This window comes from Alligator mississippiensis, chromosome 12, assembly GCF_030867095.1.
Source record: "Alligator mississippiensis isolate rAllMis1 chromosome 12, rAllMis1, whole genome shotgun sequence".
NCBI classification, from domain to species: domain Eukaryota; kingdom Metazoa; phylum Chordata; order Crocodylia; family Alligatoridae; genus Alligator; species Alligator mississippiensis.
Genome location: NC_081835.1, coordinates 25656921 through 25682044, shown reverse-complemented (window position 1 = coordinate 25682044; position 25124 = coordinate 25656921). Strand labels below are relative to the sequence as shown.

Sequence of the window (25124 nt, the reverse complement as noted above, 5' to 3'; positions counted from 1 at the left end):
TGCCATGTACCCCCCGCCCTGGTTTTGTTTTTCTGACATGCTGGTTTTGTTTTTCTGGCATGTTGGCACTACCTTACAAGGTAGACACTAGAGGTGTGCGAAGCGGGCCCTATTCGATTCGGATTCGGCCGGAATCGGGGACAGTGATTCGATTTGTTGATTCAGATCACTGTCCCTGATTTGATTTGGTTGAATCAAAATCTGAAGATTCCATGCTGATTCAATTAGCGATTCAGACATAGACACAACTTTAAATGTTTTTTCAACATAGCTCAAGGTATCAGTGCGGCTTGTGAATGCTGTGATGCTGGGGCACGTGAAGCGTCCCACAGGAGCATGGGGGGAAATAGGAGAAAACATGAGAGAATTACATTCATATATTGAATGGAATGGGATAGTGCAGGTAAATTAAGTGCTTCTATTTACTCTCATTTATAAGCCAAGCAAGTGAAAAATTCAGGGAACCTGAAAGGAAATAAATTTAGACAGAATGAAAATACTCTTTTAAAAATGGCAATATATAAGAAATCTGTCAAAATCATTGTCAAAATTCAAAAAGGGACATTTATATAGATAAGTGAGAAGCTCCACATTTACAGATAGCAGAAAACACAAGTCAATCACTAAGTGATGGAGGAAAGAAATACATTTTCCCTGCATATTTCATAAAGTGTTTATTTCACCCTATTCTGATGTAGTTTCTTTAAATGTGCATTGCAACCTGCCGTGAACAATAGGATACTGTGGCAAAAAGCTCTGAGATTGCTCCCTATGTATTAAATTCATTGTGTGTAAACTGAAATAATCTATCTTATTTTAATTTACTGCACTGTGCCCTACCTGACTCCACATATAATAAATATTGATTTTGTGCCAAATATATAAAATTAATGATGGTAAAGCAAAGCCCTGAACTTGCCAAAGGGAACTACAATGTAGTATTTTACACCGAAACATAGCTTTGATCACTCAAGTTGCAATAAAAGTATGAATCTCTCATTGGGAATACATTTTTTACATCTCTCATTGGGGACACATTGCCAATTTTGCTGAACTTGGGGAAAAAAATCTAACTGAAAGGCACAAAATTTAATCTGCTTTAACTGGATCAGCATACTAACCACTATTGTTTGATTTGTTTGACTTCAAAATTTGAAAAAAAATATTTTCCTCCAAATACATTTGTTCTCAGAAATAAATCTATATAAAACACAGGCACTTTTAACCTTCTGACCTTCACCATCTGTAACTCAGTTTATATTTCAAAAAAACCTGCAAACATCTGTTCAAATATCAAACAATGGCTAAACAGAAATTTAACAGTCTGGGCAAAATGCTTTTAAAATGACATTGTAGTTTCAGCTATAATTTCTGGTGGTGAAGACATGGGGACATTTAAATGGGTGAATTTTCTACGCAATTCTGAGACATGCTCACATTTCTGGCTGGCACAACATTTTAAATTTAATATGGGACAAGTGCAAAGCTTAACACAGCTGGGCTGAACTTTACTTTAGAAATACTACTTGCTGAGTAAAGTACTGATCACTTTGGGAAAAGTGACAGAATCTGGCCGTAAAAATGCCATGGAGATTTAGTGCTCTATAACTTAAAAGGGTAAAATTTAAAACACAACATCAAGTACACATGAATTTGGTTTATTATGCAACAATCTGAACTAAACCTTGCTCAATTTAGTCATCAATTCCACTATTTCATCAGCAATCTGACTGAAGTCAACAGGACTCTTCAGTTGAGCATGGCAAGCAAACTTTAACTCAATGCGAATTAGACAGCATCTGTAAGTGAATGCAAGTAAAATGCTTGGGATACTGTCTGACAGTTAGAATACAGATGTGTAGGTCAGAAACCCAGACTCTGTTCCACGTCATGCTACTAATCTGCTGCATGACCATGGCCAAGCCATTTAATCTCCTACTGCCTCCTCTGTAAACTATACTTAAACAAATGGCTGATAATATATGTTGGGAACCAACGAAACAGAGTTATCTGTAAAGTATAAGTTTAGCAGATCTAACAGAAGTGTCACTTTCAACAATTGTAAATTATATTCCTTTGTAGGCTACATGAATCTTTCTAAGTCTTAGTCCTTGTAAATATACCTTACTCCTATTTTGACAAATATTTTTGCCAACTGACTGGTCAACATTGTAATTATGCTGTACATTCACCGCCCATCATTGCAGTTGTAAGCATACTTCAATTTTATATTTTATTTAATTTTTAAGTATTATGCTGCATTTCCTAAAAGGAAGAGAAGAAAAAGGGAAGTAGCAGGTGTCTACTTTGTGACACAGGAAGCTTTCTACATGATTCAAAGCAATGACTGCATGACGCTCATTTTGCAAACGGCCTGATTATTCCTTCCCAACCACCCAGAACACGTGGCCAGCACAGTGCTCTAATTCCGAAAAAGTGAGAAATTCCATTTTGCAAACACAATGTAGCAATTTCTTTCTTTCTTTCTTTTGTTCTTTATTACAGAAAAGGGGCCAGTTTTAAACATCTATTGAAATCTGTCTGTGCCTGAACACACAGTATCACAATCATAGATGTAAATGAGGTAACTTCATACCAGAGTCAGCCACACATGTGTAGGATTTACTTAGACCTCAGTTTTGGCCCCAGTGTGCAGCCACATGAGAGCCCCCATATTCCACTGAGCAAGCTGTCCACGTTGCTGCCCTCTGAAGACTGGGAATATAGGCTACTATGGGACTGCTACCCTCCTGTGTCAGCAAGTGGGAAAGGAGGGGATTAGCGATATGGGCAAGACTCTGTTGCTCCACTGTTACAATGTGCCAACAGTGCAGCTGAGCCAGGCCTGAAGGGCAAATGCCATCCAAAGAGCAAGTACAGACTACTGGACTTTGACCTAGGAACAAGAGGGAGGCGGAGACTACAGTGATCTTTGTGTCACAGTCTAGCTCCTTCCTCTCTCTTGGGACTGCACAACTCTAGATTGTCTCTTATCCAGGATAGATTACAAAATACTAATCAAGCCCTCAGTTTGCAGTTATAAATCTTTTTTTTTACCCAAAACTCAGAACTGCTTTCAAGTCAATTATTCTCCAGTTTACTTCCATCTCCTCTAGACGCTTGACCAGCTGCATCAACAGGATCAGTTGCTATGGAGATGCAGATCTGTAAGTCATCAGCATAAAGAAGACTTTTCACCCTACATCTCCCTATTGTGCTTACCACCTGACTTAAACATACTGAACAGGGCAGAAAGGGTACTTCCTAAAGGTCTCAGATACATATGACACCCTCACCCCTCTGCCCTCACTCCCGCCACACATACAGAAATGCTCATTTGAGCAAGTTGTGCTAACACCAGCACACCATCACTAATCAAGTCTTAAACCCGATTTTAAATTTTGGGTAAATGACTGTTCAACCAATATGCTACACAAGTGACAACTCCTCACATTCCAATTCATTACAAGAAGCATCTGCACTTAATTTTGCCAGAGACTGGTAAAACACATTTTTATGAAAAGCTGGTCTTAAACAGAAAATACTTTAGCAAATACTTGTTATGGAAAAACCTTTCCATTCAAAAATGTTGAAACAATATTGAAGGATTATTGATTCCATAGACTATTTATAATTCTCTGGAGTCTGGATGCCTCACATTTCCAAGGTTGCAATAAGTAGATACTGATGAGACAGTGAGTCTGTTGTTTCTTAACCAGCAGTAAGACAGAAACATTGGCAAAGCAGATGTGGAATTCCGGGAAAATTAGATGGATTTATCTATAGTGTTTAAATATCACGGAACTAGGAAATGAAGAGGCAACATGCCATGAAGTGCAACAAGCCTGCTGAAGGAACAAGTTGCAAAACCTGCTTTGGCTGGTTAAAATGGTCCAGTTTCACAATAGTTGCAGGTGTTGGATCAGGAAGCAAAGGTAATGATTTCACTGCTTTTTCAAGGCAAAGTAAATACTTTCCAATGCACATACAAAGACAATTTTACCAATGATATGACTCAGAGTAATTCAGGTCAAGTTTCCTAATGGACAAGTTACAATGGTCCCACAAAGGCCATAATAAAATTCCCATTGATTTAGAAAAGGACTAATTATGATCACAAAGAAGCTAATCTAAACATGCAGTATTTGTCACACCTAAGATATTTTACACTCATCACCAGGGATCCAGTCTGCAAGGAGCTGTTTGGAGCTGGGGGAAGTAGAGGAAGTGTGACTGGAGACAGGGAGCAGTGGTGGGGTGGGGGTTGGAGAGCCAGGGCTTGGGGACTGGGTAGGTAGATGACAGGGCGGGAGTTTGTCGGCCCTGGGAGGAAGGAGTCCGGGTGCCAGTGATACAGTGGGGCAGGAATGTCCGACGCAGCCCAGTTCAGCGTTGTTGCCAGCGGGGCCCAGCAGAAGGTACCACCTGCCCCTCCAGTGGGCGAAGAGGGCAAGGGAAGGGCCCTTTGGGAGCAGCGTGGAGTTATGTGGCACAGGTAGCAGCTGGGACACCATACGCTGCCCTGTGCTGCCAGCTGGGGCATAGACTACAGCATGGTGGGGAGGACCAGCACAGCAGCGTGAGGCCAAGTGCAGCTCTGTGTGACCCAGGCCACGCTGCAGGCTGCTGGAGGAGTGCAAGGGGCTCCAAGCAGTCTTCATCCCACTGAGTTGGTCTCACTTGTGTGGGCAGTGACAGAGCAAGTCTGGCCCCGGTCCAATCTGCAGGGAGGAGGGGATGCCAATGGCACCACCCTGCCCCAGGCTGGGTCTCCCAGTCTCCTGGCCGCACACAGCCACCCCTGCCCCTAAGATCACGGGCACCAGCCTCCGGCAGCCTAGCCATGCAACTCCCCACTGCCCCTGAAGAACACCCCCCAGCCCCTTCCCCCTGCTGAAGTCCTCTCAGTCCACACAGGGCCAGGTGAGGTAGGGTGTGGGGGGCAGCTAAGGGATCCCTCTGGCAAGGCTGTGGGAGGGAGGTGGGGGCAAGGGGCTACAGGTCAGGAATGAGGGGCACTAGCAGGGCTGGGGATGGTGGGGGTGATGGGTTGGGAGTGAGGGGCACTGACAGGGCCAGGGGTCTGTGGGTTAGGAATGGGGGGCACTGGCACAGCTGGGGGGGAGGGGGGGCTGTGGTTTGGGAGTGAGGGGCAATGGCATGGACAGGGGCAGTGCCCCAATGTATCAGGGCTGCTCAGCATCCTGGTGAGTGAAGGGGGCAGGGGGAGTTCTGATTTTCCATGATTAAAAAAACCAAAATCTAATGCCAAAATACACAGGTATTTAGAATTTATTTTATTATGATTGAGGCATTGGTAGGCTTTCAAATTGTTTTAAAATTGTAAAGATATCAATAAAACATGGTGTTTAATGAATACCTATATATATACATATACCTCTCTCTCTCTCTCTCTCTCTGTATATATATATATATAAAATGGTGTTTTGTTTTAAATCATGGGAAAATGTGGATTTGGGGTCAGAACATTTGGGATTTTAAACACAGAAAACCAGGATCCTTGCTCATCCAGGACTTCACAGATTCAACAAATATGTAGGGCTCTTCTCAAAAAATGTCAGCAAACTATTCGATCAAATGCATGACTAAACCCAATTTGTTCAGCCCATAATCTGGGATTATATGGGAACTAGCCAGGGCACAGTTATGCTGTTACGGATTGTACTCTTCTCCCTACGAAATACTAGTGTGTGTGGGTGGTAATGGGGGGAAAAAGAATAGAAACATTTTTCTTTGAGATCAATGTTACTCTTTTGTCTTTGCCTTTGTTTTAATGTTATTTACCATTTTGGGGGAGAAGGAAATAATCTAGGTGTTTCATCATTATATATCCACAGCACAACCTGTCTAGAGCACATCTATCGCTTCTGTAAATTAGCACCTGAATACCTATCTGTCATTAATGAATTGATCCTCATAAGACCCCATGATGTAGGAAAGATCCTATCCCTTGATTTTACAGATGCAAAACTGAGGCACAGAGAGACACAGTGGCAAGTCTAAAGTTACCCAGGGAATCTGTGGCAAAATAGGAAACTGAATGCAGGTTTTTCCAAGTGCTGGGTTTTCACCCTAATCATTGAACCATTCTCCCTTTTTAATCCTACTTTAACCTGCCCCATCAGGCATTTGTGAGCAGGTCAGGATCATACTCCAGTTTCTTTACAGATGGATGCCAGCCAATTCCCAGCTGCACTGAAGACTGAATTATGAAGTAAAAAACTGTCAAGACAGTTGCACTCCTTTGGGACAATGTGCATCACAAAGCTCAGGATAAAAAACCATGAGGGAACAATGAAGGGATCCTACAATGAAACACGCTCCCAGAAGAGGTGAGGCAATTCTAGAGCCGAGCTGACTGTCTTTAGAGTCTGCAAAACCTTGCCACCACAGTAAAAACACTGCTCACAACACAGACTCCCCCTTTCTAACCAAAGCCTGCCCCCAAAAAGAAAAAAAAAAGATCAACAGAAAGCCAACCAACTAAAACCACATGCACATACCCACCCACATCAACAGCCCAAGCAGAGCTTTCACTCTGAAAGAGACTCTGTTATGTCCACCATGTTGGTATTTTACCTGGAAGGCACTCAGATGGCAATAAGCAGCAGGATGGATGGATAGAAAGATAATTTCAGAGCTTATGAATAAACATGTTTCCACTTATTTTAAATATTTAACTAACAAGACACGAAAAAGTATTAGTCACTTTCAAAAGCATTACTAAATTCCTGCCAGGCTCTAGCTCCAGAAACCCCCCTAAAATTAATAGACTATAGAATGTGACAGCCATTTAAATCCCACTTCCATGTCATTTCCTCTCTTGTAAGTATCAAGACTAACATTTCATTTCTGAGCTGCTGACATGAAATGCTATCAAAACTAATATGGTCTCCATGTTCATTTTCAGTTTGACAAAAGACAGGAAAGATTCTCAATTACTCACTTTTGTGTTTTTAAAATATATTCCAATAAGTGCATACTGACAGGGAGATCTGTTAGACTGTGGCACAGACTCCCAAGGGACATTTAAAACTAGACTAAATAAAATGATAAAAGCTACATGTTAGGGAATTTCACCAGCCACTGTTTTGTAGATGTAAAAGTTGTGGGAGGGGACAGCTGGGGTTGAAAACTGCAAAGCAAAAAAAGTCAGCATTTTTTAAAATTATTCATGAGCTCCACTTAACCTGATGTACTGGGAATTATCAAGTCATCATTAAATCAATTTGAAACTGTGATTACTAAGTCTCTGCTCATGACTATAAACAAAAGCTTTCTGGAAACATGTATGTTACTACCATGCATGTTACTACTAACATGTATGTTACCCCAAGGCATGGTTCCAAAAGCTTGTGTTGAGGACAAGTGGTAGAAAAAGGGACAAATAGGTCCACAACTACCAAAATCCTTTTTACAAATGAAACCTGCAGAAGAGAGGGGATGGCCTTACCCCCTTCTCAATAGCTGATGCTGACACAGGGCTCCTTGGCTTCCTTACAGTCAAGCAGTAGCAGCTTTATTCCACTTCCTCTTTAACGGAAACTTTTTTCCACTTTTTTTGGTGAGGGTGAAATGAATCTCTGACACTGCACACTTTAGAGTTGTCAACCACAGCAATCAGGACAGGTCAGTCTCCAAAATCTTACTAGTTGTTCCCAGTGAAAGATCAGGTGAAGCAAGAACATACTCTGAGCTTTTCCAAATTCATTCCCCACTGCCTATAGTCAAAGTAAGTTGAATCAACAAATCAGGGAGGACAACATGGCCAGGTAATATGAAAACCACCCTTGTATGACAGCTTTCCAGTATAATTACACCAGTAAAAGAGGGAGCAAACTATGCTGGTCCAAAAGCGGCAGCATACCTCATGAAGCTTCTAGCATCTGCAGAGACAAGTTAACTATGAACAGAGCCTGATGAATGCAAAAGAAAGAAAATAAGCAGGATTTTTAAAAGGAGTGCAAGGCTGAAATTAATTTCCAGCTACAATGGAGAAGATACTGAGCAGGCCAGACAATGCAGTATATGCTTCAAGAACAAAGTAATTTAGATTAGAAGCTGTAATAGATAATTAACAAAAGAAGTGTCTTCAAGAGTCTTCTGATGATTGGCTATAGGGATAATTCCTTCCTCTAGAGTTTTCATTAAGCCTCTTTATTTACATATTCTATGCACAGCACTTAAGATGCCAATCAATCAATTAGTTTTTACATAAAAAACCTGGTTTATGTTGTTTAATGGGAATAGTGTAAATTCTGACTTTATTTAATTAGGGACAGGATATACAGAGGAAACAATTATTACTATAAATGCTGCCACTGGCTCCCAAATATCTTACAAGATACTGGCAGTTAGCACTAAAATGCATTTTCACAAGGAGTCAAATTCTTATAATTGGAACAACATAAGGGGGCAGTTTTGGTTAATCCTGTATTCCTGACAAAATAATTCTTCCAATGATTTCTTTTTTACCAGAGTAGAAACTGTAAAATCGAGTCTATTATCATTGTTGTGGCATTTTACATCCCTTAAATAAACTCTTTACATTGGAAAATATATATATATATTAAATATATATAGATAATTGCAAGGCAAATGGAAAATGCCTGATTGAAAGCCCTTTTATAATGGAGCAAGCATCAGATGGACCAAGAACAGCCAAGTTGTGACATGTAAACCACTGAACAGTCATCAGATGGGAACAACTGGTTTGAGCCAACAAACTGCCTGCGAAAAGCTCCCTACAATAACTAAATCCTTCACCAATCTAATAACATCACAATTTTTATTCAAAGTTTAGGAATGAGGGGATATACAAGACAGAACTATGACAAAAATACAAGTCAGGGTAAGTATATATATAGCACAAATTTTCATGAGCTGAGGCTCATTTTATCAGATGCTGTCTGATTATAAAAAAAATACATACAGAGACACAGTTAGCCATGTTAGTCTAAAATCATGATGGCAGAATGCAAGGCAGCTTTGCATGCAATAGACTAACTAAATCAGGGATATATAACATAAGCTTTCGTGAGCCTAAGCTCACTGCATCAGATGCTGTGAAAGAACAGACAAAGCAGTGTATCATTTCCAAAATTAACTCCTTCATAAACGATTAACCTATATCAGGGGTATGACACATGGGCCAGTTCTGGCCTGCAGAGGCACTGGATCTGATCTGCTGAGCCAGATGGTTTTGGTGGAGTTCTGGCAGTGGGGCATTTTGCCCATGCAGTCACTGGCTGTTCAGAAGCTTCACCTTTGATGGCAGTGGCCAGGTCCTAGTGTCAGCCCACCTTGGACCCAAGCTGAGTCATCCCAGTGCACCCCTTGAAAAGGTTGCTAACTCCTAACTTATGTGATAGCCAGGAATCTACTTTACAGAGAATGGGCATAGAGACATTCTGTCTAGATTCTTATATTACTAACATCAGCACAGTATCTACCAAACTACTCCTGGTACCACCGTTACTTAGGGTCCTGCTACACGTTCACATTAAAGCGAGACAGAAATAGCTATAGAATTCTTACACGTTTGCATGCACTAACTTTATCTGGTTGGCTCTTTTTATAGCTGGATAGTCATTTTGATCATGCAATAATTGCTTTGCACATGTGCCTGGTCAATTAACCAGTTAACAGTGTGAAAATCACTTTGAACTTCTGGCCGGTATTATTTTGCATGTGTTTAATTTATAGGGGCCATAGATTAAATTATTTTGGACAGAGATCACTTTTTTATTGTATTGCATTTATACAGTACCTAACACACCATAATCCTGCTTCATGACTGAAGCTTCTAGGTGTTACCATTATACAAACAAAAATTATAGTCGCCAACCTCCATCCTTGGCAAAGTCTTTGAAAAAATTATCAAGGCTCACATTTGTGAGAGCCCAGCAGGACAAATTATGCTGAGGGGAAACCAGCACGGGTTCGTGGCAGGCAGATCATGCCTGACCAATCTAGTCTCTTTTTATGACCAGGTTATGAAACGCCTGGACACAGGAGGAGGGGTGGATGTTGTATACTTAGACTTCAGGAAGGCCTTCGATACGGTATCCCACCCCATACTGGTGAACAGGTTAAGTGGCTGTGACTTGGATGACTACACAGTCCGGTGGGTGGCGAATTGGCTAGAGGGTCGCGCCCAGAGAGTCGTGGTGGATGGGTCGGTCTCGACCTGGAAGGGTGTGGGCAGCGGGGTCCCGCAGGGCTCGGTCCTTGGACCGATACTCTTTAATGTCTTCATCAGTGACTTGGACAAGGGAGTGAAATGTACTCTGTCCAAGTTTGCAGATGACACAAAGCTATGGGTAGACGTGGACACGCCGGAGGGCAGGGAACAGCTGCAAGCAGACCTGGATAGGTTGGACAAGTGGGCAGAAAACAACAGAATGCAGTTCAACAAGGAGAAATGCAAAGTGCTGCACCTCAGGAGGAAAAATGTCCAGCACACCTACAGCCTAGGAAATGACCTGCTGGGTGGCACGGAAGTGGAAAGGGATCTTGGAGTCCTAGTGGACTCCAAGATGAACATGAGTCGGCAGTGTGACGAAGCCATCAGAAAAGCTAAAGGCACTTTATCATGCATCAGCAGATGCATGACGAATAGGTCCAAGGAGGTGATACTTCCCCTCTATCGGGCGCTGGTCAAACCGCAGTTGGAGTACTGCGTGCAATTCTGGGCGCCGCACTTCAAGAAGGATGCGGATAACCTGGAGAGGGTCCAGAGAAGGGCCACTCGTATGATTAAGGGCCTGCAAACCAAGCCCTATGAGGAGAGACTAGAGAAACTGGACCTTTTCAGCCTCCGCAACAGAAGGTTGAGAGGCAACCTTGTGGCTGCCTATAAGTTCATTACAGGGGCACAGAAGGGAATTGGTGAGTATTTATTCACCAAGGCGCCCCCGGGGGTTACACGAAATAATGGCCACAAGCTAGCAGAGAGCAGATTTAGACTGGACATAAGGAAGAACTTCTTCACAGTTCGAGTGGCCAAGGTCTGGAATGGGCTCCCAAGGGAGGTGGTGCTCTCCCCTATCCTGGGGGTCTTCAAGAGGAGGTTAGATGAGTATCTAGCTGGGGTCATCTAGACCCAGCACTCTTTCCTGCTTATGCAGGGGGTCGGACTCGATGATCTATTGAGGTCCCTTCTGACCCTAACATCTATGAATCTATGAACCAGCAAGCCCTGCTAATAGGAATACAGTCCAGGAGGCACTCAGTTAGAATGTCTGCAGCCTAAAGGAAATTTTTCTCATGCACAGCATTGTCAGTAATTCTTCTTTACTGAGTAATGTTGCCCACATCTTTATAATTTATTCGGGTTCAGAAAAATGGGCTTACCATGTAAATTAATGTTTTTAGCCATAGGTCAACTCTAAAATCAAACAGCTTGATATAGAAACTTTAAGTGCAGTGTACTTGTATGCTAGAATGGGATCTAGTGCACAAGGCTATCTATAAGGCAGGGAAAGGATTTTTTTTTTTTTTTTTTAACTTCGCCAGTAGGGCTGTGTGAAGCTTCGGTCCTTGATTCGATTCGGCAGAGATTCGGCTCGATTCGGTGGCCAAATCTCCAAATCAAATCAGAGGACCTGTTAATCTCTCCAAATTGAATTGGAACCCCCTAAATCGATACAGAGAAATTCGAAAAGATTTGGCGGTTCAGACATAGAGACAGCTTTAAATGTTTTTTCTACATACCTCAAGGTACCAGGCGGCTCATAAATGCTGCAATGCTGAGGCGCATGGAGCGTCCCACAGCAGAGTTAGGGGGGTCCCCAGTGCACTCGGCAGCAGACCTGGAAGAGGACCAGAAGCACTTCCGGCCCACTTCTAGGTTCTCCAAGGAGTGCATGGGGGGCGCCCCTGCACCCCGCTAGCTCGATGCCTGGTGCCTCCTGGGTCTGGGGGCAGGAGCCGGGATCCCCCCCGCAGCCCATCTCTGAGCCAGGGGGGCCCCCTAGCATGCTCACTGGTGGACCTGGAAGTGGACCAGAAATACTTCTGGTCCACTTCCTGGTTTGCACCCCGAATACATGGAGGCTCCCCCGGACTCCTGTGGGATGCTCCATCTGCCCCAGCACTGCAGCATTCACAAGCCGCGCTGGTACCTCAAGGTATGTAGAAAAAACTTTTCAAGCTGTGTCTTAACCAACGCCAAGTGAAAATGGCCAAATTGCTGATTCTCCAAATCAGCATCAAATCTTCAGCCGAATCGAATCAAGGACAGTGATCCAAATCAACAAATCGAATCACTGTCCCCAATTCAGGCCAAATCCGAACTGAATAGGGCCTGCTTCACACACCCCTATTAGCTAGTAGCAGGCTAGGAATCTTGCAACACCCACCCATGTGTCAGGGACTTGTTGGAAGCTTTAAATGATCCAGCTCCAGCCTTGGCAGGATTCTTCATGTTCTATACTTTACATCATGCTATTCCTATTTTTGCCCCTCTAGCTCTCTGGAAATTGTAGATTGTACAGCTTCCTGGTCAGAAAGATGAGCCTAATACAGATTTTATACAGTTAGATCATAAAGCTTACACTTCCGGAAAATATTAATATGGACTTTATAAAAAGTCTTTCATGCCAAATTCTCTTGAGGATCTACAATGGGGTTGAGAAGGCCTACAAGAAAGCAAGCTGAAAAACTGAGTAGCTATCAGGGTGGTATCGGCAGAAGAAGAAGAGTTACAAGATATGTGCACCAGAACTCTTAAGAATTTCATCAATCCCCTTTCTCTTAATCTTTCCCCAGCTGTTTCCAGTGAATCCTACTGCTCTCAGAGTCCATATATTTCAATGGGCTTCCTCTCTACCTTCTACTCCATATGCTTGCAGACCACATAGGATTCAAAGGTTTTCCTTGGCCATGATGAATCCTACAACCCTCCTGCTTCCCTCGATTCACTTTTCCAATTCTCTGGACCTTGATTCCTAATCCATTCCATTTTTATCCTCCTGTAATTTGTTAAGTCCACTTCACCTATTATAGACCGTTATCAGGAGCCAAATTCTGAGGTACCTGATACAGATTAAAGTGCACACTGGCCAAAATAAATATAAAAATCTGTCAGTGATCAGGGTTCAGATCCTCGACAGCTGCTGTGAATTACAGAAGGTTCACAGGAAGGGAGATCCAAATATTATTTATGTATTTGATTTATATGCCACCCTCCCCAACAAAGGCTCAGCGCAGCTTACAAAAAGAAAACAGAATTAATTTTAAAATGGTAAGTGATATGAGGTCCAAAAGATCTTAAAATGGAACTAGAACATCAAGAGAAAACAGACACCCCATAAACAACATCTCAACTTGGTTTTGTGTGATGAATGCTTGCCCAAATAGGAAGGTCTTACAGCACTTTCAAAAGATGTCCAGGCTTGGGCTCTGGCAGGCTTCAAGAGGAATGGAGGTCTAAAGCTGAAGAGCAACTGCAGAGAATGACCTCCCACATGTTTTTGCCAAGAGAACCTGGTGAAACGGTACTTGTAGGAGGCTGCTTTTGGCTGACCTTAGGGATTGCAATGGGTCATAAGGGAGAAGATGACCCCTTACCCAGACCATTTAGGGCCTTATAGCCCTAAATCAGCACCTTGAATTGTGTCCAGAAAGTGATTGGGAGGCAGTGCAGACTCTGGAGTACTGAAGTTATGCATTTCTAGTCACCCGCCCCTGTCAAAAGATGGGCTGCCATGTTGCGCATCAGCTGCAGCTTCCAGACATTCAAGGGCAGCCCCATGTAGAGCACATGGCAGTAACTTCATTTTCCATTCATCTGACTTCCTATTTGTGTCAAAGCAGCAAATCTACTACACTTTGCATCTACTGCATTATGGATCTCACAGGGCCAAAGGAAACTGTGGCTGGGAGCTTTGGTAGAACCACAGACCCCATACAGTGTGAGGATACCAGCATGGTGTGTCAATGGCCATGTGGCAGGAGTTTCTTTGGCCCCCAGCCACTCAGAATTTGGACAGCCCTGCTCTAAATGTTTATAACTTATTTATTCAATTGGTGATTGAAAACTGTGGTGTCTATCTTAAATTAGGAAACTGATTCTGAACAGTTCGGTTAAAGGGCACATAATTTTTTTGCCCTTGATTTAGCCTTCCCAAAACAAGGCACATGTTTTATTTAGGGGCATGTGATGTGCAAATAAATAAAATAAAATTTTTCCCTCTCAATTTTCATTCTGAAGATGCTACATATACCATTAAATGGATGCAACTGGCCAGCTGCCTTACAACGGTCAGTGAAATGATTTTGTACATAGTTAAATTAGATTATCAGTTGACTAAGCCTCTAAATGTACTTTGGCCCCACAGACATTAAGGAAACTAGCTACACAAATATAAATTATTATAATTATGCTGGAAATTATTATTTGACTTTAAAATGAATTGTGTATTCACTCATCACATTACTTTGGAATATAAACAAATTTTACTTTGAGAAGTAGCATCTGCTAGAATAAACTTTCAAGTTTTGCCTTAATGTCAGCTAGTACTTTAAAGTTAATGTCTTTGGTAACATCAAAATCAATGTTTCTGTCCTTCCCTCTGTTTCAACTTGTGGTAGTAACTGATAGTTATGCACGAAAAATGCTGTGCCTGCTGCATTTGGATTTACCAATCTGCAATAACTAAGTTCAGAGTACATTGTCATGAGATTCAGATGGGTTCCTACATTTGTCTCCAGATCCAGGAGTCTGATTTGCCTCTCAGTTCCACTGGGTTGAAATCAGGGCACAGTTCTTGATTTACACCAGGAAAATTAGAGGAGAATCTGGGTTTCTATATCTGTTTGGTTACATAGTAGCTTTATACCAAACTCCACACAGCTGGCCAAATCCTGTACACACTGATATAAATTGGTCAAGGAATTAAGTCTGAACATTATAATAATAGCAAGGTAATGTAATTTGAAATGAATTGGCTTTCAACAGGTTTTCCAAAAGAATTATATCTGTACCAACTTTGTATCCAATGGGGACCACCTACAGGACTTAAATAACTGAACCGTTAATTAAGTCCATGAAAATTGTGACTGAAAAGTAGGCTGAATTGTATTCCAGGTGGTGGAAATAGAACACGCATATGTTACAGCATGTATGTTTGCTGGAAAATATTTATTTTGAACCCTTCTGTTTGTTTCAACATTGTTATTGTTCTGCCCCTTGAAACTCCTATTATCCCACTGCAAGCCAATGAGGTTAGCTATATCCTGTGACAGAAGAGTAAGGGATTTGGTATGCAAATTGCATTCATTGTGCAAACTGGTCTGAATGCCAAGCTATATAAGTTACGCTATTTTACAGCTTTTATCTAACATACAACTTACGTCATTGATCATATCACCAATGAACTTCCTGTAAATGAGTTGGTACTTACATCCTTCCCAGCACTGGCACAGATACCAAGCTGGTGTAAAACAGCATGTTGTCAGAGGCCTCAGGGTGGGGCCTGTAATTCACAGAAGACCTTATTGCCAGCTTTTATCATGTGTTATAACATAATGTAGTGTCCCTTCCTTACAAACACTTGCAAATACTGTAATCTTTTCCCTGTGATAAGCTTCACTGACTTCAAAAATTTTGAACCACTAACCTTTTGCAAAAGATTTTGCTGGAGGCACTACTCTACTACTACTATCACCTCCACTTCCCTCATAAGGTAGTTTAATAAATTGGTAATGAAGGCATTTGCACCTATAATTACTATGTATTCCAGGAAATTCTTTTCTAGCTACAGTTACTTGGACCGTTACATAGTATAATTTACAGAGAAGCAACCTTCCAAAGAAACTTTTTTAGTCAAAATAATAAGTCACATAGAAAGAGGTATAAGCTTCCTTTGTCAAAAAAACAAGGGTTCATATGATGAGCAAATACTTCCATTTGGCTAGGATTTCAGGCACAAATTTAAGGCATGGATCCTGAAAGAAGCTCTACCTGTTGGATCCTTGCATTCACACAACCCCGTGGATATCAACTGGGGTTCCAATAGCTTACAACTGAATGTGGGTAAATTCAGACCAGAAATAAGATGCAAATTTTTAGCTCCTGACTGTAATTAGTCACAGGAACAACCTGCCAACAGATGCAGTGGATTTGTCATCACTTGAAGCCTGTTAAATCATGAGAGGAAACATTTCTAAAAGAGAGGATCCAGGTCAGGCACACTCTTGTGACCTGGTGAAGCAGGAGGATAGCTGAAAGGATGATTACGGTCCTTCTGGGTTTAAAAATCTATGAAGGTAGATGCAAGGAACCCTGGCACAGAGACAGTTTCAGGATGAGATTTAAAGAGTATTTGTAAGTAATGAACATACTAGGTACCTTACCTTGTTTACATCCAAATATTCTAACTTTGGCACTTCTGCTGTCTCTTGTTCCTCGCTACTTCCATCATCAATGTCACTGTCTTCATCCTGTGTTGAGTCTCTCTTCTGCTCCACAGGTGAACATTTGCTACCTTTTTTGTCAGTATCCATTTCAATCGGATTTCCAGATGCAGTAGACTTCTTCTGTTCTGTGCCTTCTTCATTTGGAAAAGTCTCACCTGCCACACTACAAGAAGGGCTGTCAATTCCACTGTCTCTGTTGGGAATTTTACCATTACCATTCAGCTCTGTGGTTGAGTCTTTATTGCCAAGTTCTCCAGACGGCTCTTTGCTCACATTCACAGCAGTACAGTCTTCATGGCTTTTGTTATCCCCTATGCTTAGTTCCTTAATTTTCATTATGTCTGTGTTAGACAGATCTGAACTGCATATTAGGTCTGGCTCATTCTCATCTGGCTCACTTTTTTCACTTGCAGAACAGCCACTGGAGGCTACCATGTCAGAGTCATTTGAGCTTGGTTGTTTGGAGGAGTCTAATCCAGGTTCCATCCTAAGCGTTAAATTTAATTGGTTTCTTTGAAGAATGTGTATGGGTTGCCTGAAGGTAAAGAGGAAGCCCTTGGTCATTCAAATTTAAATTTTCAAGCTGGGATGTTAAAAAGTGTCTAAGAGGCCCAATTTCCACTGAATTTCAATGGAAGTTGAGCCCTGCAGTTCCCCATCAGACACTCTGTGGCCCTCCCAACCCAAATAACCCAATCACTTTATCATTCCTTTTGTCCTTCTTGAAAGAACAGTTTTGCTTGTTTGCTTAAACAGGACCTCATTGTCCTTCCGTGAAATTAACCATGCAAAGCAGTGTTATTTTCTGCAAGTTAAGAGTTTTAAAGGGACAGGACTGCAAGAAATGTCAAAGTGATACTTTCAAAATGTATTTCCCTTGTTTAAGCATCAGCCCTAGCAGAAAGAATGCTTACAATAAATGATCAAGCCCTATACCTTGTAACTTTGACTGTCAGGAAGAATGATCATGTGAATAGCTTTGCAAAAGCAACCAATTTTCCTGTAAAATTTGTTGTACCAAATCAAATATTTCTTGCAATGTCTTTAGAAACCAGGTTGTATATTACATTGCTTTGTAATATGCTGCAATCAAATTATGTTTTCCCTTCACAAACTGTGGGTAAACAACAAACATGGCATTTACGCAAGGTTATAAAGTTTTACCTGTAAAATCAGAAGCCTCATTTATTTAAATTATACTGATCAAGATTCTGCAATGCCAAAACAATTCGGATCCAAACTTTACAGACATTGGCACAAAACTGCCATTCATTCACTGATTTTCATCATGACCCATGATAGGTCACAGACGAATAAGTCTTAAAGAGACACTGCTTTTGTATCCAGTCCCCATAATCACACAGTTAAGTTTAGGGTTTATGATTAAACCAATGGCTTAACACCACTTTCCACGCAATTACAATAAGTATTATTCCCATTGAATGTGCTTCAAAATTCAATGAAAAACAAGCAACTTAATTAAAAGGCACAAAGATATATTTACCGAATACTTTCAAACTTTTCAATGAGGGTATTGACGCCTGCTGATATCTGTGTTTCTTCCTCTTCAAGCACTAAGTTCCTAGATGACTTGGGGTCGGCTGGCAAAGGTCGAGATGGTGCTGGAGGAATTCTCTCCTGTCCAGACTGGAGGTGGACAGGCTTAGGAGGTACTAACAAAATTAAGGGGAAATAAGAGAAGATAAATTTCCTTCTTCTTTATACCAGTGAGGATAGTAGTCCCACATTCTGATGAAAGAGTGGGAAGTATCCATTATCCCAAGCTGTTTACTAAAGACATAAGAACTAAAACAGTCCCAACTTATTCCTCAAGTAGACACATTATGATATGTTCTAAAGATAGGAAAATGGCTTCTCTTGCATTTCTAGTAAGTTGTCAGAAACACGGAGTGGCTGACAACGTTACCGCTTCCTTGTTGCCAAACAGGATGCATAACACACACATGCAGATTTGGTTTTGCGAATGTTCTCATTGCCTCCACTGGAGAGGCACATTTTCTTTACATTGACTTTTCAAAAGTTAGAATCCTGCTCAACTGAACACACTGAACTAGGGCTGTAACAAAAGCATGGATCTGCATGCCTCCTATTCATTCTACTAGAAGTCTGCAAGCAACTGTGTACTAGACTTTCTCTTACCTTCCCTCCCCCATCTCCGCTGTGGTACAGTCTTCTTCACAAATTTCCTTCCTCTTTTGGTACTACGCTGAATAAGACACCATGCATATAAAATGCTTGCTTTAAAAATGTGTCCATTGCGGGAAAAATAAATTAAAAAACTTGGTGCCTTCACCTTTTAATGAGTCCTTTACCAGCTCTTCTGATCAATGTAATTTAACAAAATGTATGCATTCAGCTCCTCATATTGTTTGCAGGATAAATGGTTTTATAAATACGTAAGCAGTAACCCATGGCAACAGGTTTATATGCTTTTACCGCTTAGTATGATGAAAGCAACTTCACATAAATAAACCCTAAACTAGAAGCTAAGAAAATGACAGTAAAATAGATCCAGAAGTGTGTATTGCTTTGAGCAATACTGTCCAACATTCACTCAAGCCTAAATTGCTTAATGGGGAAATATCCAAATAGTTCAATACATAAAATTCTAAACATATGCTTTCTTAAATAACTTCTTAAAAACAGCTTAATTCATTTTTGCATATTAGCCAGAGCAGCTAAATGACCCATACGGAACACGTTAGCATAATGTGATTAGTCTTTAATTATTAACAGTTTGGAATCTGTATTTTTAAGGGTTATTTTTTAACATAACAACTGAAACGTATGTGTTCTGAGAGCAATTATTCCAGCCATTTTTACTCTGTGTAAGAATTTCAGTCTTCAGACTTTCAGAAAGATGATTTTCTTTCCTTTGGACAGATGCTCAGTTGATCTAAATTATCCCAGATCCCTTGAAGTCAATGACTACAGACTACTTAATGTGTTTGAATGCAGTATGCATTAGGATTTTCAACTAAACTGCAGAGCAACACTAGTTCAAAATAAAGTACATCTTTCTAACGATTTGAGACTTACTGGGCATTCAAAGTGGGAGGATTAAGCAACTGAACTGCCGTAATGTGTCCAAGACCACCATGAATTCCTTACTGAAAAAATAAAGGAGGGGTCCTTTTTATGATTGAAAAAATAAAAATTCACAGAAAGGCTGAAGAGAGAAGGGGTGGAGGAGCAGGGAAGGGGAACCTTCTTCTACATGAAAGGATGGGTGGGTCTTTGGTGCATTTGTTACTGGCTTTGTTCACAAGGTCTATACATCCTTTTGATGTTTGTTAAACTTATTCAGCTCTTTAAAATTCTGTTGAACCTTACATACACTCCTGGCTGAGTGGGAGAGCCATGCCAAACTTCACTGAGGTCTCTCTTCATAGAAGCATAGGAACTGGCAGGCTGGATCACACATAAGAAGTCATGTAGGCCAGCACCCTGTCTTTAACTATGGTAAGCAAAAGATGCTTTGGAAAAAGTTGTCAGAAGCCTGCCGTAGGAAGCTGTAGGATTAACTGCCTCATTAGGATTTATCCCGCTCTCTAGAAGTTAGAGACTGACTCAGTTTGAGACTGATTAAAGCATGAGCCTTACTACTTTTCTCAACATTTTAACATTCATTGCAACAACTCTAGATATTCTTGTTATCCACTTAATGGCTAATCTCTTCTTGAATCTCTCTGAACTTTGGCTTCTATAACTGTAACTTGGGATTTACTGTCACAGAAGTCATGCACTGTGTTATGAAAATATTTTTTCTATTTGTTTTGAATTTGGCTGTTACCAAAAAAATCAGAGTAATGGGTTATGACCTTGGTGGACACTTTAAGAGCAACAGATAAATTATTACTCAGTACAATGAAAGCATGAGCCAGACAAGAGACTCTATCAGTCATGAATATGAAAATAGAAACTCACACCTGATACAGCTCTTCTTCACCAATAGAAAATGTACTAACACATTTTTAGTAGCAGTCAGATAAGAACAGTCTTTGGATTCCACATTATATCATGGTGTGAAAAGTGTTTAAAATGGAATAAAAGCCATTTTGAAAATCACATTCCTGACACCAATTTCAATATCAATTTAAATTTTATTCTGAACTAGCATTTTTAATCACATGTATCCGTTCCTAATCAAATCCATTTTAGAGCACTACAAACAAATCAGAAAAATTCCTAAATAGTACGATGGGATTCTATCACAATCAGCTTAAATGGAAATATGTAATCAGCATTATCACTAATGGAAATTATGTAACTGATTATTTTTGGCAAATCCAGGGATAATGGACCTAGAGTAAGAATACAAGAGAAAGTAGTGACATTTCATTCAGGAAACAGGTTCTATCCCTTTTCAACCCTCCAAAAAAATTCCTGCATTACCATTCCTTGACCTGTTCTGTAGCTCCCCTTTGGGGACAGCAGGAGAACAGAATGCTTGGGCAAGAAACTGTGAGAATAATGGTATTTTCTTTAGATCTTGATCTATCCTGCTATCTCTATGCTTCTGTAGCACTGCTATCAAGGATGTTTATCCTATCAGCATGCCAATAGCTTCTATCCTCCCTATAGCTCTGTCACATCCTATCCATCATATGTTAAAACTAAGGACAGGGAAATGCAACACAGTAAATTGCTGTGCATCTAACTCCAGGTTAGTGCCATGAGAAAAGAACGTGATGTGTAGAGCTGCTCCTCTGAAGTGCTCCCTTCCTGCTCCTGCTTCACACTTGGCTGAATTGCCCTGCCCTCTCTTATCAGGTCAGCTCTTCCTACAAAAAGCTGCAGAAGAATTAAAGGTGAATGCTCTCCCACACACCGTGTAAAAGAATATGTATATGATCCTAGATGTATCACATTACAGTTTCTTTAAAGCAGAACCAAAAGTACAGAGTTCATACGTACACTCAAATATGCTTTTCTGCTCCTATGATCTCACTTTGCTTGTAAGAGAGAACACGGAAGCGTGAAACTGCATCTTCAGTTCAAATAGTGTTCAGCAGATGCCGAGAGGTTTAACAACTGAATTTATATTGATGATAGCGATTGCATAGTTAAATCTTTTCTTCCTTACTTGGATATTCATCACTTTAAACCATGATGAGTAACTTTCAAATAGAATGTTTTGTATCAAGGGGCAATATGCATATCTCCAAAACAGCAAGTTCCAAAAAATTTGAGCCTTTAGACTGGATAAATCAAAACTGATTGAAAGAGGGTGCATTCACACATGCGCTTTACTGCAAGTTGACTAATTAGCTCTTCAGTAAAGTGTCATAGTCTAGATTCATAGATGTTAGGGTCGGAAGGGACCTCAATAGATCATCGAGTCCGACCCCCTGCATAAGCAGGAAAGAGTGCTGGGTCTAGATGCTCATCTAACCTCCTCTTGAAGACCCCCAGGGTAGGGGAGAGCACCACCTCCCTTGGGAGCCCGTTCCAGACCTTGGCCACTTGAACTGTGAAGAAGTTCTTCCTAATGTCCAGTCTAAATCTGCTCTCTGCTAGCTTGTAGCCATTGTTTCTTGCAACCCCCGGGGGCGCCTTGGTGAATAAATACTCACCAATTCCCTTCTGTGCCCCTGTGATGAACTTATAGGCAGCCACAAGGTCGCCTCTCAACCTTCTCTTGTGGAGGCTGAAAAGGTCCGGGTTCTCTAGTCACTCCTCGTAGGGCTTGGTCTGCAGGCCCTTGACCATATGAGTGGCCCTTCTCTGGACCCTCTCCAGGTTATCCGCATCCTTCTTGAAGTGTGGCGCCCAGAATTGCACGCAGTACTCCAACTGCGGTCTGACCAGCGCCCGATAGAGGGGAAGTATCACCTCCTTGGACCTATTCGTCATGCATCTGCTGATGCACGATAAAGTGCCATTGGCTTTTCTGATGGCTTCGTCACACTGCCGGCTCATGTTCATCTTGGAGTCCACTAGGACTCCAAGATCCCTTTCCACCTCTGTGCCACCCAGCAGGTCATTCCCTAGGCTGTAGGTGTGCTGGACATTTTTCCTCCTGAGGTGCAGCACTTTGCATTTCTCCTTGTTGAACTGCATCCTGTTGTTTTCTGCCCACTTATCCAACCTATCCAGGTCTGCCTGCAGCTGTTCCCTGCCCTCCGGCGTGTCCACATCTCCCCATAGCTTTGTGTCATCTGCAAACTTGGACAGAGTACATTTCACTCCCTCGTCCAAGTCACTGATGAAGACATTAAAGAGCATCGGTCCCAGGACCAAGCCCTGCGGGACCCCACTGCCCACACCCTTCCAGGTTGAGACCGACCCATCCACCACGACTCTCTGGGTGCGACCCTCTAGCCAATTCGCCACCCACCGGACTGTGTAGTCATCCACGTCACAGCCTCTTAACCTGTTCACCAGTATGGGGTGGGATACCGTATCGAAGGCCTTCCTGAAGTCTAAGTATACGACATCCACCCCTCCTTCTGTGTCCAGGAGTTTCGTAACCTGGTCATAGAAAGAGACTAGGTTGGTCAGGCACGATCTGCCCGCCACAAACCTGTGCTGGTTTCCCCTCAGCATAATTTGTCCTGCTGGGCTCTCACAAATGTGAGCCTTGATAATTTTTTCAAAGACTTTACCAAGGATGGAGGTGAGACTGACTGGCCTATAGTTGCCCGGGTCCTCCTTCCTCCCCTTCTTGAAAATGGGGACCACATTAGCCCTTTTCCAGTCCTCCGGGACTTGGCCCGTGCGCCACAAGCGTTCGAATATTCCTGCCAGTGGCTCTGCAATGATGTTGGCCAGTGCCTTCAGCACCCTCGGATGGAGCTCATCTGGGCCTACCGACTTAAAGGCATCCAGTTCTTCCAAGTGACTCTGCACCATCTCAGGATCTACGCATGGAAGTCTGGCGCCTTGCTGCTGCCTCTCTACAACCCCAGTGAGAGACTTGTCGTGTCCCTCTCTTAGGAACACTGAGTGCGCACAAATTAATTAATTCTGCCATAGAATAGTACTGTCTGGGACAAGTACTATCTTATGGCATGGTAATTTATGCTGTTGCAATGCACATGTAGACAGTTACTGGGGTACAAGGATGCTACAGCTCAGAGGCTGCCTGAGGGCTAACCCCACACTGTAGCACCCTCATGCCCCAGCCAGCTCTCCACCACCCAACGCCACCCCCTGGAGCCTGGGACTGACCCCCTGAGCCCCCTGCCAGCCCAGGGTTGCTCTGCCTCAGCTCAAATTGCTGCGATCCCAGGAGCACATGTAAGCACTGGGCCTGGGAAGAACTGACTCAAGCACAAAATGTACCAGAGTTTATTGCATTAGAGTAATTGCATATGTAGATGCACCCAGAGTGGAGCAGATCTACATCAGCAGGGCAGTGATCTATAGCATTAAAAGTATTTTGACATGTGGTGATCTTTCTGAGTTCTTTGCAACAGCAGAATTGCTCTATTATTTTTCTGAATCCCCAAATAAATGAAAACTAAGAGCTGGCAATTCCCAAGGGGTACTTCAAAACTATTGGTGCCTCGAGTCCACAAAGGTTGAAAACTACTTCAGCAGGGGGAAGCAGCTGCAAGTCACAGATCGTTGCTTCTAAGTGTAATGAATCCATGGCTGCATGCACACAAATAGTATGTTCATCAGCAAATGTGCACACATTTGGCAACAGAACAAAACCTTCTGATCTCTACAACTAAAGCAAAAGGGAAAACCAGAATGAGTTGTAGGAGAGGTCTCATTAACACAGCATTCCTGGATTCATTTTTAACAAGTGACCCTCACCTCAGATTCCTAGTGGGTGACCACCAACTACAGGTGCTGGGGATAAACATCAGGGGTGCATGTACACAAGTTTGGAGGCTGGTCTGATGCGCTGTAATTACAACAATTAATTAATTACCATGCTGCAGCCAGCCTCTGCATCTCATGTATCAGTGTCCCCACATTTCAAAATGGCAGCAGAGGCACTTCCACCATTTTGAAGCAAGGGGACACTAACACATGAGGCACTCTGAGCATATTAATTAGAACAGCTCTAATTAAAGCACCCCTCCCCCACCTCCGGAGCATGTCTAAAAACAGCCCAGGAATTTAAAAGACAGGGTAAGGTAGAGGCAAAGGTCTAGGTCCTTCATGCCCTATAATTCTCCTTCTGCACTTATTGACACCAGAAGGACAACTGGAGTTATATGACCATAGCGATACTAAGGGAACACACCATTCAAGGACTTTTTATTTATTTCGTATTTACTGAATTATAGACTTGCAAGGATTCTGCGTATTCTTCCTCCCCATCCCCTGAATTTCCCACGGGTCCACAACTCCATTGCAGTTCACCACCAAGTTCTCCGACTTCTTGGGAGGTTGGCCATACACGTCCACTGTCGCAGAACACTGGTCCCCACTGCACAGCTCTTATACTTCAAAGGTCAGAATCAGAGAGGAGATCATAAAGAATTCCTCTATCAAACATCAGTATTTCTAGGATTGTGAGGAGAGTGATCTTACTTGTCTAGTTGTGACCAGGAGGGACTAAGAGAAGGCATCAAGGAGGCATCCCAACCACCTGACTTGTTGTTGCTGGAGTCATCTATTTCAGATAGCAAAGGCTGCTAGGCACAGCTGTCTTCCATCCCCACCTGAGGCCATGCTGCTAGTCATTTTTAATTCTTTTG

The 25124-nt window shown here is 42.1% G+C and overlaps 1 protein-coding gene across 2 annotated transcripts in view; it reads right to left on the bottom strand.

Moving 5' to 3' along the window:
* The window catches only part of FGD3 (FYVE, RhoGEF and PH domain containing 3), a 225214-nt gene that overhangs the window by 68571 nt on the left and 131519 nt on the right, over positions 1 to 25124 (bottom strand). The window contains exons 1-3 of one of the 2 annotated variants that reach the window (XM_019495441.2): positions 18604 to 18756; positions 17948 to 18116; positions 16381 to 16978 (exon numbers count right to left, since the gene is read on the bottom strand). In XM_019495441.2, the coding sequence (XP_019350986.1) occupies positions 16381 to 16929 (549 nt within the window). In that variant the 5' untranslated portion in view covers positions 16930 to 16978; positions 17948 to 18116; positions 18604 to 18756. Of the gene's footprint in view, positions 1 to 16380; positions 16979 to 17947; positions 18117 to 18603; positions 18757 to 25124 lie in introns of those variants that run through there. The other variant, XM_059716171.1, reaches the window with a different exon arrangement.